Here is a 14,612-nt window from a genome sequence, read left to right as displayed (position 1 = left end):
TAGCCAACCAGCATCTTTGGTTATAAGGGTAAAATGGAAATCTTTCACTAGTACATTGTCCATGGGCATCTTGTTTACTAATCTTCTGTATCCCCCATACCTGTCCTCCAGAACAACACACATGAAAAATCTTTTGATAAATAGCAAGTACAATCACTGACTGGGATGAATGCATAATGAACAACTCTAGGCAGCACAAGTTAATCTAAAGACGACCCCCCCCTCCGATATTTAGCGCTATTTAACTGGCTAGGACAGCTCCTGACCAGTTAAATAGCATATGGCCAGCTAACTTCTAATATTATCTCTGCTGAATATTTGGAATTAATGGCTAGCAGCTAACCCGGGTATGTCATGCGACTTAGCCGGCTAGCCACGAATATTGAAAGTGCTGGATGGCTAAATTTATCAGGCAAATAAGACCACATAAATAACGATCCTATCTTTGCCCATTATTAATGTTGGACCTCTTTTAAGCTGGGTAGAGGTTTCTACTGTGACTCAGGGCGCTAAAAGTTCCGACGTTGCTCTGACGCTCATAGGAATTCTATGAATGTCGAAGCAGTGTTGGGGCATTTAGTGCTCACGGTAGAACCTCTAACGTGGCTTTGTAAAAAAAAAGGGGGTGGGTGGGTTTGGCTAGCGTCGAATATCTCCTTAGCTGGATAAGATAGAGCTGCCCCCTAAAAAACCTGATATCCAATGCCTTTCGCTGGAAATGGCCTGGCATTGAATTTCCAGGTTATGCATCAGTGTTGGCTGAGTATTAGCCCAATATCATTTTGTGCTAAATTTTCACTTTTATGTCCAAATTCATAGGTTAGTAGAAATTACACTGATATACATATAAGATGTAAACCTATAGTCTAGTCACCATTGTTCATACCTGCTTGTTTTGCATGTTTCAGATATAGGTTAAGGAAGAAGAAAATAATTGTTTTCTCTTATTCTTTGGATACTCCTATTAAAGTGAACTGTTTTCATGTCAGATGTTTAGTATTAAAACTTTTTATTATGCTATGAAACTTAGAAAAGTGGTAATTCCTTGTTTGCTTTCCATATTCATTTTCAGAGCTATTCAAAGTTCCTAGGACTTTTCTTTTTGGATGATTACACTACTTTACCTAAAAATCTGCTTTTTAAAATTTTGCTTTAGGTTTTTAAGAGCGATCGCAAGGAGCCGGTGTTTGGGATCAGTAAAGGGAATGAAATAGCCGCATTAGCGGCTGGCGGCAAAACCTACAAGATGCCCATGGCAAATAGGTATGGAGCAAGTTAACCGCTGTGTTGTATTGCATATTGATGCAAGATTTAGAGCCGGGCTTCCCAAATCTGTCCTAGGGAACCTACTGCCAGTCAGCTTGTCATGCCCAGAAAATGCATGGAATTAATTAGCATGCATTATATCAGCGCTGCAACTCAGTCAAGTATTCATGAGCTCTATTTGCATGCACTGCCTCCATTGCAGGTAGAGCTCAAGCAAATTCAATGTGAAAATCCTGAAAGTCTGATGGGGCGAGGGTTGAGATTGGACACCCTTGCAATTAAAGACTAGTATAGCAAATTGCTCTCGTGCATATTAATTGTAGTTACCCTGAATATCTGATGGGCAGTGGTGTTCCCAGGACAGGTTTGGAAAGCCCTGGTTTAGAAGAAGGCAGTTCTATTACCTTTATGGTTAACAGTTGTGTCCTTCAAGTATTATGCTTGTACAGGGCTAAAGGAGATGGAACTGAGAGATTCTGATGTTGGCAAAGGGAGAAGAATTAGGCCCCCCTTTTATCAAGCTACGTTAGTGCTTTTTATTGCCGGTAGATGCGGTAAAAGCTCCAATGCTCATAGAATTCTTATGTGTCGGAGCTTTTACTGTAGCAGCCGATGATTAAAAAACAAACCTAACGTGGCTTGATAAAAAGGGGCCTTAATTATTTCTTAACATGGCATCTATATACATATTATTATGTTCACAGTGAAAGTTATAATATGCAATAGAACAGCTAGGGATTTATTTCCATGGCTTTATAGTTGCTTTAAGTTTTATATTAAACTAATGCCCCATTAACAATATTTTATAATTGGCCAAATTGTTCTTTTTTTTTGTATGGCACTATGGTTCTTTAATTAAGCATTAGAATGTTCAACTAGATGAGCAATCTGCTTGGTTAAACATCGTCTTGCACTTTATAACTTGAGAAATAAAGTAAGGCTGGGATTATGATTGGAAAGCAATAATTTCTTTTTAGACTGCATCTTCATCTCCGATGATTAAAACGCTTCTTAATCCTCTTTGATATTCCTTGCTGAAGGGAGCAGGAAAACAACATCTAGAATTAACAAATGCAATGACATTTTCATCATAAAAATTATTCTAATTTCTTACCTACTGCCTGCAAACCATTGAAGTATTGTATATTCAAGCACAGGTAGGGAGAACGAGAGGGCACTCTCTAAAGTTGAAAGACGATAGATTCCATACAAACATAAGGAAGTTCTTTTTCACCCAGAGAGTGGTGGAAAACTGGAACGTTCTTCTGGAGTCTGTCCCTCCATGGATTCAAGGCAAAGTTAGAAAAGTTCCTGCTGAACAAGGACGTACGCTGATAAGGCTAGTCTCAGTTAGGGCGCTGGTCTTTGACCAGAGGGCTGCCACGTGAGTGGACTGCTGGGCATGATGGACCACTGGTCTGACCCAGCAGCGGCAATTCTTATGTTCTTATGTTCTTACAATAGGCATTTTTCTGTGCTTAGTGGGTTCCTGAATTTGTACCCAATGCACTGAAAAGTTGAGTGACTTGCCCAAGATTATAAAGAACTGCAGTGAGATTTGAATCAGTCTTTCTAGTTCTCAGCCTACCTTTCTAACTCCTCTACCCCAGTAAGACATCTGTACATTTTTTTTCCCAAACGCTTGTCTACCAATGCAGAACATAAACTCCCTCTTTTACAAAAGTGTGCTATGCTTTTTAGCGCATGCTAAATATTAACGTACGCTACATATGCGCTAAATGCGAATGCGTGCATGTTATCCTATGGACACGTTAGCGGTTAGTGCACACGTTGATTCAGCGCGTGCTCAATCCACGCTAAAACGCTTAGCACGCCTTTGTAAAAGAGGGCCAAAATGTGACATGCTGGTTCAGAGGAAGGTGCAGAAATAGACTTTCCCGAGTCTAACAATTGTTTGTGAGCTTATCCTTCAAATACTTGTCTAAACCTCTTTTACCCCCCAGCTATGCTAGATGTTTTACCCAGCGGTGTAGTAAAGAGGTGGAGGGGGGCCGTCTGCCCCAGGCGCAGACTTCCTAAGGGCATGGCCCCCCTCCTCCTCTCCGCCCCCCTCCCCCGCTCCTCTCCTTTGTGACTCATTTCTGCATTCGTTTATTTGCTCTCTCTTCAGAGGTCAGAACCAGCCAGTTGTGAACCTAATGTATGGACAAGCCTTCATTACAGCTCAAAATCACAGCTATGGTGTTGACGCCAGCTCCCTCCCAGCTGGCTGGAAACCCCTTTTTGTGAACCTGAATGATCAAACCAATGAGGTAAAAATGCGACCTTTGAACTGTTTTCCCCAGATACTATTGTCAATAAAAACAGATTTGGATTAACAAAATGAAGCTGCTAAGGTAGTCTAGTAATAGTAACTACCGTAGTTACTCTACTTGTAATTCAGTTCCTACTATTGGTAGTGAACTTCAATAGGTATCATTTTAGAAAAAAAACCTAGCAAATTAATCTGTAGAAGTAAACAGAATAAGAATGTGTAATTTTTCCACATTATGCCAGTTGTTCAATGAATGTTGCTCCTAATCTAATTTAGGTTTTTTTTAAAATAAAATGCACTAAAATGTTTAGATAACGCAGCTTAACATTGGAATTTCCTGCATACTACCTGTTAATTTAATGCTTCTGTTTTTTCAAGAGCATATTTTGTTTTGTTTTTTGCAGGTTGTGCACTAATATTGTCATTAGTGCACAAGGTCTGCAAAACAACACAGGAGCACTTAGGCCCTGATTCTATAAAAAAGCGCCCGCGATTGGGCGCATAGCTCAGCACACCTAGCTGATCCATGTGCCTAATTTACCCCTTTTTTATAGCGCTGGCTACGGTGGTAACCGCTCCGACGTTCATAGGAATTCTATGAGTGTCGGAGCTGCGACCGCCGCGGCCGACGCTAAAAACCACACTGCAGCTTTGCAAAAGGGGGGGTTTAACTTTTTAATTGGTTTTATTAGTGCTGCTAATTGAACAGCGCCATTAAAAACCAATTGTTAGGGGTGGAGTTTGGGCATGGATTGAGTTAGGTGCTCGTAGATGTCTACCTTAGGGGCCGGGATTTTAGGTTAAAAAATAAAAAATAAAAAAAAGCCTGGCCTAATACACCAGTGCTTGATTTAGGTGCCATTCTACAATCGGTGCCTAACTTTGAATGACATACGGTAGGTTCCCTTTCCCTAGGCGTTCATCGAGTTGGGTGCCATTTATAGAGTCAGGCCTTTAGTGTGCTCTATTTAGTAGATGCTAAGGCCCTGATTCTATAAAAGACTCCTACAGTTAGGCACCTAAATCAGGCACTGCTTTGACATGCTGCTCCTGATTGGTAAGGCCCGACTTTAGTGCAGGAAGAGGCGGTCAGAGCATACAGTGAGTGATTTCCTTCACTCGCCAGCGCTCCGGCTGCTCTCTCCTGCCTCTCCCGCTGCCCTCTCCAGTCTCCCCCCACGAAAAACTGTATTTGCAGTTTTTCAAGATTTGCGGGGGTTCCTGGAATGGAACCCCCGCAAATAACAGAGGAGTACTGTATTATAAAAATTGGGCCATCTCCTAATTAACATGCAAGGATTTACAACAGGTTTCAGTTGGTGGATGTTATGGCTATGCCCGGATGTTCAAAGTTGGGTGTGAATTCTGTACTACACATTATTTTATAAAAGGCATCCAACTCGGAGCACCATTTATAGAGCAGCACTCAGTACACATGTTTTCAGTGACATAATTTGGGCACCATTTGCTGAATCTAGTCCAAAATGTGGTAGCCTAGTCTTACACCCTAATGCTCACATTCTATAAAGTGCAGCTAACTACACATAGGTGTGCCCAACCAAAGTAGGCACCTAACTTACCCCCTCTTTTACGAATGCATAGCAACGGAGCAGTTACCGCCGCTGCCGGTGCTAAAACTTGTGCTATGCGTTCGTAAAAGAGGGGGCTAATTAATACACTGCCATTATTAAAAATTAGCCCATATAAAATAATCAGATGCAGGCTCGCAAAATAATATCCTACCCATACCAAAAATCTATTAAAGAAAATAGATTATTAAAAATTAGTGCATGAGCCCTTACCAACACCTATTTTGTAGATGGTAAGGGTACTATTGCTAATACTGTGCTAATCAGTTAGGCCTGAATTCTCTAACTGGTGCCGTTGTATCACGTGACAATCATGAAATGGCAGCTAAAATTTAATGCTAAGAAATTTAAGGTCATGCATTTGGGCTGCAAAAACCTGAGGGAACTTATGTGCACGACAGAAGAGCGGGACTTGTATGTAATTATCTTAAAGTGGCCAAACAAGTTGAAAAGGAGATGGCGAAAGCTAGAAGGATGCTAGGTTGCATAGGGAGAGGTATGGCTAGTAGGAAAAAGGAGGTATTGATGCCCCTGTATAAGACTTTGGTTATACAGGGACCTCATTTGGAATATTGTATACAATTCTGGAGGCCGCACCTTCAAAAAGATATAAAAAAGGATGAAGTCAGTCCAGAGGAAGGCTACTAAAATGGTGTGTGGTCTTCATCATAAGGCGTATGGGGACAGACTTAAAGATCTCAATATGTATACTTTGGAGGAAAGGCGGGAGATGAGAGATATGCTAGAGACGTTTAAATACTTACATAATGTAAATGCTCACGAGTCGAGTCTCTTTCATGAAAGGAAACTCTGCAATGAGAGGGCATAGGATGAAGTTAAGAGGTGATAGGCTCCGGAGTAATCTGAGGAGATACTTTTTTACAGAAAGAGTAGTAGATGCATGGAACAGTCTCCCAGAAGAGGTGGTGGAGACAGAGACTGTATCTGAATTCAAGAAAGCATGGGATAGGCAAGTGGGATCTCTCAGAGAGAGAAAGAGATAATGATTACTGCGGATGGGCAGACTAGACGGGCCATTTGGCCTTTACCTGCCATCATGTTTCTATGTTTCTATTTAGAGAATCACGTCTTCAGCAAAGGTAGGTGCCAGAAATGCAGGCTCCATTCCGGCGCTGGTTTTATAGGTGTCAGTAGGCACCTTGAAAATCAGTTTAAAATGTTGTTTAAAAAGTGTTTTTCACTAAGCTCGGGCACCTACTGGTGGCTAAAAAAACAGCGCCATTTAGGGAATCCAGGTCTTAGTGCATAGCAAAGAAACTGCGCTGATTAGCACAGAAACACCCACTCTCCACCCTCAAATGTGCCCTCCTCTCCATCCCCAGATGTGGCCCCTTTGTGGTAAAATAAAATGTATTTTTTGCTTGCATGCACAGAAAGCTATATTACCACAGGTGCCTCAGCGCAAGCCCTATATATTCACGCGCTAGTGCTTACTACAGCTTTGTGAAAGAAGTCTTAATTGTGGTAACACTGAAAAACCAACTGGTTAGGCATGTTTCCTGGAGACGATTAAGAAGCACTGGACTATAAAGAGTGTATGTGTATGTAAAAATGGAGATGCACGTATGGAATGATGGAGATATGAGTGTAGGTGGGAAAGAGAAGGAATCTATGCATAAGAAAACAAATCAAATATACTACCAGTCACTAAATGTTGTAAACTATGTCAGAATGCATCATCCAGTAGGTCGTTAATTGTACTTTCTTCTTTATCTCTTGCACAGGGTATAATGCACGAGACAAAACCAATCTTCACAGCTCACTTCCATCCAGAGGGCAATTCGGGTCCATCAGATACAGAGGTATATCATAGTTCAGATTCTGAACTACACTGGGAAGTGGGTGAACTGTTTGAGAGCGTGGGTATTCCAAGGCAGTTCTAGAAAGACAGTGCACAGAAAGGTTCTGTGGGAAATGAAGATTTTTAATCATAGCCGTTTCCTGTTTTAAAACTCATCTGTGTGTTCACAGTTTTCTGTTTGTAGGCTGAGATATGGGAAATGAAAAGAGGAAAGGGCATCTCCAAGATTCTTTGTCTTATTCAAAGCCACATTACTAGTAAAAAAATTTTTTTTTAGATAACTCAGCAATAAAGACAAAGTCATAGAGAGAATATCATATCTTCTCACTAAATTGGGTTTTACAAAATTGCCCACCATACTGTAAAAGTCGGCATGTAATGCCATTTTGTGTTTATTGTATCTTCTTTTGGGGCCAGGAATAAACTTTAGAACATGCATACGGCTCCTTTATTAAGGTGCGCTAGCGCTTTTAGTGCACGCTAACCATGCGCTAAACGAAAAATACTAATGCAAGCTCTATGGAAGCATTGGCGTTTAGTGCGTGCGGTATTGTAGCGTGCGCTAAAACTGCTAGCGCACCTTAGTAAAAGGAGCCCATAGTTTTAAACCAATGTTCTCTCTAAGTACTGAGTTCATGTGAGCAAAAAAAAAAAAAAAAAATCAGGAGCAAAGGACTGAGTTGGAGCAAAGATTTTCCATTACCTTAACCCCGGGGTAGGCAATTCCGGTCCTCGAGAACCAAAGTTATTTCAGTAAAAAAAATCATCTCATTTTCCATTTTAAATTTATATTTGTAATTCTTATTTGTAATGTACAATGTGTATATAATGCTATCAGGTTAAGGCAGGGGTAGGCAATTCTGGTCCTCAAGAGCCACAGGCTGGTCAGGTTTTCAGGATATCCACAATGAATATGTATGAGATATGATTTGCATGCACTGCCTCCTTGAGATGCAAATCTATCTCATGCATATTTATTGTAGATATCCTGAAAACCTGACCTGCCTGTGGCTCTCGAGGACCAGAATTGCCTACCCCTGCCTTAACCTGATGGCATTATATACACACTGTACATTACAAATAAGAATTACAAATATAAATTTAAAATGGAAAATAAGATGATTTTTTTAATTGAAAGAACTTAAAACATTTTTCAGTTAGCTCTCAGAAGCTAACACCCCCTTCCTTAGGTCAAGGCAATAAGAAGTCCTGATCTGAGAAAGGAGGTTTTGGTCTCTGACAGTTGGTCAAAAATGTATTAAAATTAGTTCATTGAAAAGATATAATCTTAATTCTATGTTCTATTTATATTTATTAACCTTTATAACATGGGTACCACGCTACTTTATCCTGAATTAAAAATAAAATGATTTTTTCTATCTTTATGTTCTGGCCATTCATTTCTCTGGTTTCTGCTTTCCTCCATCTTTAGTCTCTTTCCAGGATTTTTCTCTCCTTTTCCTTTCAGCTTTCCTCAATTTATTTTTCTACCTCTATGTCCAGATTTAACTCATTCTTACTATCTAGCCTTCAAGTTCCCTATTTTTTATTGTCTACCGGCAACTTTCCATCTCTCTTCCTATCTCTCCTAGTTTACTTTTCCTTAGTCCCAGTATTTCACTAACTGCCCTCTTTCTCTCCCCCTTCTATACAGTGTTTGCCCCTTATATCTGCCCTTTCTATCCCCATCTATCATTATCTCCCTCCTTTCTTTCTCTCCCCCCTCAAATATCTGCTCATTTCTCTCCAATCTTCAACCTGCCTCCATTCCCCCTTTCCATCCAGCATCTCCACACACTCTCTCTCTCCATCAGTATCTATCTCCCTTCTCTGTCTCTTCCCCCTCCCATACAATCTGCCCCCTCTATCCCCTTTCACTTTCCCTTTCCATCATCTCCCTCCTGTCTCTCCCCCTTCTATCCAGGCTTTAGTCTTCCTTCCTTCTTCAGCTTATTCCCCCATCCCCTTTCCATCCAACATCTTCCCTCTCTCTTTTTCCATCCTCTTTGTATCTCTACCCTTCCATACAATGTCTGCTTCCTCTGTCCCCCTCACCTTCCATCTAGCATCTCCCCTTTCATTTTCCCCATTCCATTATTTAGACAACTCAGCAGTAAAGACAAAGTCATAGAGAGAATAATTTTCAAAACTGTTCCTACAGGTGATATAATATATTCTCACAAAATTGGGTTTTACAAAATTACCCACTACTACTATTTATCATTTTTAAAGCACTGAAAGGCGTACACAGCGCTGTACGTGTGCATTTAACATGTAATAGACGGTTCTTGCTCAGAAGAGCTTACTCTCTCCCCTGTTCTATTTAGAATCTGTCTTCCCACTTTTATACAAAATCTACCCCCTCTCCCTCCCCCATCCAAACCATTTCCACCAGCTTCTGCCCCCTCTTTTCTCCACCCTACTTTCACCAGTCCCCCTCTTCTCCTCTTCCCCAACCCGTATCTAACATTGTCTGCTCCCTTCTCTGCCACCCACCCCACATTCACTAGTGTCTGTCCCCAAACAGAAACAAACTGGCTGCAGGACCTTCCCATACATATCTGCGACTGTCGGCTTTGCCCTGGAAGAAGAAGTGACATTGGAGAGGGCGGGTCGGCAGCTGCGGGTATGTATGGGAAGGTCCCATAGCTGGTTTGTTTCAGTTTGCCACTGCTTCTGCTACTTCAGGAAAGCAGCAGCAGTTGCACAAGATGGAAGAGTGATAACGGAGGGATGCTGGTCCCAACTCCATCGGCTGTGCAGTGGGGCTGAATGGCTGCACGGCCTCCTGCTAAAAGGTATGCCACGCTGCTTAGAGGGAACATGGTTTTAAACTTTCAAAAGTATGGGGTTAGTTTTCAAAGGAAATTATACTTTACCTAGCTATCCAAAAAATTAAAACTTCCCCATCCATATATTTTTAGCATCTATACCATGAGGCTTGTCACTGTCATTGGTAGAGAGAGTTTCTGAATGATACATTTACAATATCCTCATCCGCACTGATTTTAGGCAGAGAAGATTAGGAATGGAACTTAGATCTCATGACAGAAAAAAGCAGCACTATCATCATTCCTTTTTGACTTCACAAAAAAAACCTCCCCAAATCGACCATACAGTAGAAATTAGCAGGAGAAAGAGTTATAATGAGCATGCAAGAGATCTATATTCATGACTACTGATGCACAAATAATTCACTCAAAGTTGATCCAGACTAATTTTAGCTTAGTACAATTTTGATTCACTGTCAGGAACATTAAAAAAAAAAAAAAAAGAGACAAAGCGAAAGTAGATTTGAAAAAAATGTGCTTTGGCTTAAAAAAAAAAATATCCCAATGCATTTCTCTATTTCCAGTGAGGTTGCTTTCAATGTTGTAAACTCCAAAGACAGGTCCTTTTTTGGGTTTCTTGAAAGAGAACTGTGCTAATGAACTTTTTAAATATTTCCAGGTATCTTGACTGCTTTGGTGAATCTGTTTTAAAGAAGTTTGCACAGGAGGAGCATTAACATCACCAAAGTCACCAGTAATTTAAGAAGGAGTCAAGAAATAATACTTAAGAGGATTTTGCTGAAATGTAAATAGGCTGCAAGTTTTTGTTTAGTAAAAAGAGGGGCAAGTAAATTATATTATGCTTTGCAGCTGCAAGCAAAAGATCTGGCTTCCGTATACCCAAGCACTGATTTTTGAAGACCAGATCAAGAGGCACAAACAGCATGTGCATAGCATCCAGGAAAAAAATGGAAGGGTGATGCACCAAAACATCCTCATAACTTTTATTGAAATCCAACAATTTCAGTACAAGTTTTGAGAATTATTTTCTTATCCTCCTGATATTCAGCAGTACTTAGCCAGCTGGGAACAGCACCCAGTCAGCTAAGTATCACTAAGTTGCCCATCCACCCAGATTCAGTAGGATATAGCTGAATATCAGGTTCACTAGACTGGCCAGTGAATATGTTGTCTGACCTAGTTGATCACCATCAATATCAGCGTCTGGCCGGCTAAGACTAGAGACTGCACAGGCCTGCCTAAAAAAATTGGTCTGTCTTTCGCTGCATTGTCTTATCTGGCCAACTGCTGAAGATTGGCTTGACCAGCTAAGTCTGAGGCAGAGAACTTTGACCTGGATATTTAATGCTGGTAGCTGGATACAGCCCCAGCAGTGAATATCCAGGATCATCGCAGACTGTGGGAGGTAGCCGGGCTGCTTCTTGCAGTCTCAATATCGAGTTTCCTTTTTGTGACTAATTTTTGTAGGGTTGATTTTTTAATAGGATGTCTAGATGAAAAGTCCAAAAGAGAGCCTATTTATCTTCTTATCTTTATAAAATAGACTCCCAGCATCATCCTCAATAGATCACAAATACATATGCCCCAATGAAAAGCTCAAGATGAATGTATATTTTTATGAACAGGAAAACATTCACCACACATCTGCGGGGCATTTTTAATATAAAAAAAATGTCTACTGAATATTCACATATTGAGAAAGGTATGAATAGTATCCAAATGCTTTTACATATAAAGAAGAAATAGAAGATTTATTTTGTTGCTTTCAGGGCCTAAATTGTGCTTTGCTTCAAATTCAAAAGTACCATTTATTTCCTTAATATTTTCAGTTCCTTTTTGATGTCTTCATGTCAATGGTACAGAAGGGCAAAGGCACAACCGTTGCATCTGTAATGCCGAAGCCGATACTTGAGTCTTCGAGGGTTGACGTAAGAATATCTACACTTATTTTTCCATTTATGTATTTTCTGCACATCAAACAGCAGTGTATTGCGGAAATGAGGCTTTTGAATATTGCTCAACGCATAAGCATGTATGGCTGATATATGCTAATGAGGCTCATAATAAAAACTTTGAAACATTCAAAACCCGCCTAAGTTGGCACTTGGATGTCCTAATAGCTGGGATGTCCAAGTGTCAATAATCAAAACCAATTTTCTAGACATTCAGCAAGTTGCTAACATCCAGAGCTCAAAGGGGTGTGTTGCGAGATGTATTATGGGCAGGCATCGGGTGGGCTTAGACCTGGACGTCCTGCAGGGATAACCGAAACTTTCCCAGGACTGTCTTAGGCAGAACTTAGACACAGGGAGTTAGACCTGTTTTAGTTGCATCTAAGTTCCACAAAGGTACCCAACTGACAATGAGAACATCCACAGATAAATGGAAGTCCAACACAAAAAATACTGTGGAGTCTGATGATACTGATGCAGACTTTATTATATCAAGAAGATAATCCACAATTTTGGAACAGTGAAAATCATCCACAATTTTGGAACAAATGAACAGGACCCGCTTCATTCTTTTCATAGTTGTAGATCATTTTCACTGTTCCAAAGTTGTGGATTATCTTCTTGATATAATAAAGTGTGCATCAGTATCATCAGATTCCACAATATTTTTTATGATCAATTGACAAGAAGACCACTGGAGGATTTAAGGCATGACCCCCCTTACTCCCCCAGTGGTCACGACCCCCTCCCACCACCCAAGGAGGGAAAAAACCCAGTAGGTTTCCCACCAGCTGATCATGGCAAGGGGAATCCCCATCAACTGAGCTGGTTTTGTTGCAGTCCTGCTGGCTCAGCTGATTGTGGATTCCCCTGCCAGGATCAACTGAATCAGCAAGTAAAAACAAAATTTGTCTCTCCCTTCCTCACACCCACTTATCCCCTATATTCCTCCCCCTGACATCTCCAGAGCCCCACCCCCGACATCCCCCTGACATCTCTGGACCCCCCAACATCCCCCCAAATATCCAGACCCCCATGATATCCCTGGATCCCCCCTGAATACCCCAACACCCCCGTACCTTCTACTGACACATCGGCAGGAGGGAAACCCACTCCCTCCTGCCTATAGGGTACATGCTCAGAATGAAGGGCCTTCCCCCTCCCAGTGCATCTTGGGATGCAGTGGAAGGAGTCTAAGGGGGCTGGAGCATCTCTGTCTGTGCTGCCTGAAGCCCAGCCTCCCCATAATCTAGGGTTAGGGAATCTGTCTGTGTCACCTGAAGCCCAGCCTCCCTGTAATGGGACGATTCATCATGGCTGTTTGATCGCAGTCATGCTGAAATGTCCCGTGATGAAATAGCCACAATGAATCATCCCATTCCAGTCAACACTGCTTCAATGAAAATAAATTAGCACAGCTTCACTAATAACAAAATAGAACCCCCCCAGTACTTAGCTTGTATAAAGTTCTTGTGAAGCAGCTCGTCAATCTATGTTCATGATGGTATAACTTAACAACTTCACCATACCCAGCAAAGTTCACGATGTTCCCAATTCAAATAAATAAAGTGACTTGAAAGAAATCAGAACACATTTGTCCACGTCCTCTACCCTTAGCTGAGTTTTGCATAGTGCTTTATCAGGAGGAAATATTGCATCTAAAAATAAAAATATCATTACTGAGCAATCCATTTACATTTTTACATACCTTCTGGCTTAGCTAGTAACATTTAAAATATATCTGTTCAAATCCATTTTTCAAATATAATTTGGATTTGAACAGATATATTTAAATTGTTAATGGCTAAGCCAGAAGGTATGTAAAAAACTAAATGGATATAATTTTTTTTAAATGTGTTTTGCTTGTAACATTGATTTCTGGTAGTCAATTTTGAATCTGATTGTGGGATGGGTTTGGTCTGATATGTACTCAAAAAAGTCTCTTTCAGTTCTTCCACAAAAAGGTTGGCATATTTTAGTGTCATCCTGGTGCTCATAGTAGGGCTTATGATTTGTAGACAGATGTCATTGTTGCAATGGAACTAGTTGTAGGTTAGGATGAATTAGACTACCCCCCCCCCCCAATTTATGAAGACGCATTTGGTTTTTTTTATCGCTGGCCATGGCGCTATGGGCATCACAGCCAGTGATAAAAAACCTTAACATGGCTTCATAAAAAGTGGGGTGGGGGTTGTGGTGGTGGTAATTTTTTAAATATTCCCTGATATGTACTGATGGTTCAGGGTAGATGCTTTTAGAAATGTGTCACATGCAATTATGCCATCTTCATGGGGAATGCCATTGTATAGTGATTCTGCATCCATTGTGACCAGGAGAGTGTTAGGTTTTTAATGTGTTCTGTGGCATCTAGGATTAAGCTGTTTGTTATGTATACTATGAGCTAGATTCAGTAAATGATGCTCAAAATCAGTGCCCAAAAATCGGCACTCAATGCTGTTCTATGAGGGATCTTTAAAAAATTTTTGCACTTTTATTTTTTTAAACACTATTTTCCTGTGAACAAATGAAAGTACGGAAACTTTTTGAAAAACCCTTGTATAATGGGCATACAAAGATGAGCAGCTATTAATATTGAGTGCTGATTTTGGTGCCCAAATGTAGGCACCAGGACTTATACCTGTTAAAAAAACAGGCGTTATTCTCAGCACCCAATTTGGGTGCACATCCCTGTTATTTGATAACTCTGTGTGTGAATTTTAGGAATGCCCCTGATCCACTCATGTACCTCCTATGGCCATGCCCCCTTTTGAGTCACAAGCTATAAGATTTGGGCACACATTGTTATAGAATAGCGCATAGCAAGATGTGCATGCAAATTCAAGTTGGTACCAATTAATATCAATTAGCATCTAATTCTTGGCATGAATTGGCTTGTTAGCCAATTTAGTTGGGTGC

The 14,612-nt window shown here is 40.7% G+C and overlaps 1 protein-coding gene across 2 annotated transcripts in view; it reads left to right on the top strand.

The window, feature by feature from the left end:
* CPS1 (carbamoyl-phosphate synthase 1) overlaps positions 1 to 14,612 on the top strand; it is a 189,317-nt gene that overhangs the window by 46,508 nt on the left and 128,197 nt on the right. For both annotated transcript variants that reach the window (XM_033947173.1, XM_033947172.1), the window contains exons 9-12: positions 1,157 to 1,263; positions 3,398 to 3,539; positions 6,876 to 6,953; positions 11,574 to 11,672. In XM_033947173.1, the coding sequence (XP_033803064.1) occupies positions 1,157 to 1,263; positions 3,398 to 3,539; positions 6,876 to 6,953; positions 11,574 to 11,672 (426 nt within the window). The remainder of the gene's footprint in view (positions 1 to 1,156; positions 1,264 to 3,397; positions 3,540 to 6,875; positions 6,954 to 11,573; positions 11,673 to 14,612) is intronic.

The sequence above is a fragment of the Geotrypetes seraphini genome, chromosome 5 (assembly GCF_902459505.1).
Source record: "Geotrypetes seraphini chromosome 5, aGeoSer1.1, whole genome shotgun sequence".
Lineage (NCBI taxonomy): Eukaryota > Metazoa > Chordata > Amphibia > Gymnophiona > Dermophiidae > Geotrypetes > Geotrypetes seraphini.
This window is presented reverse-complemented; position numbering and strand designations above follow the sequence as displayed.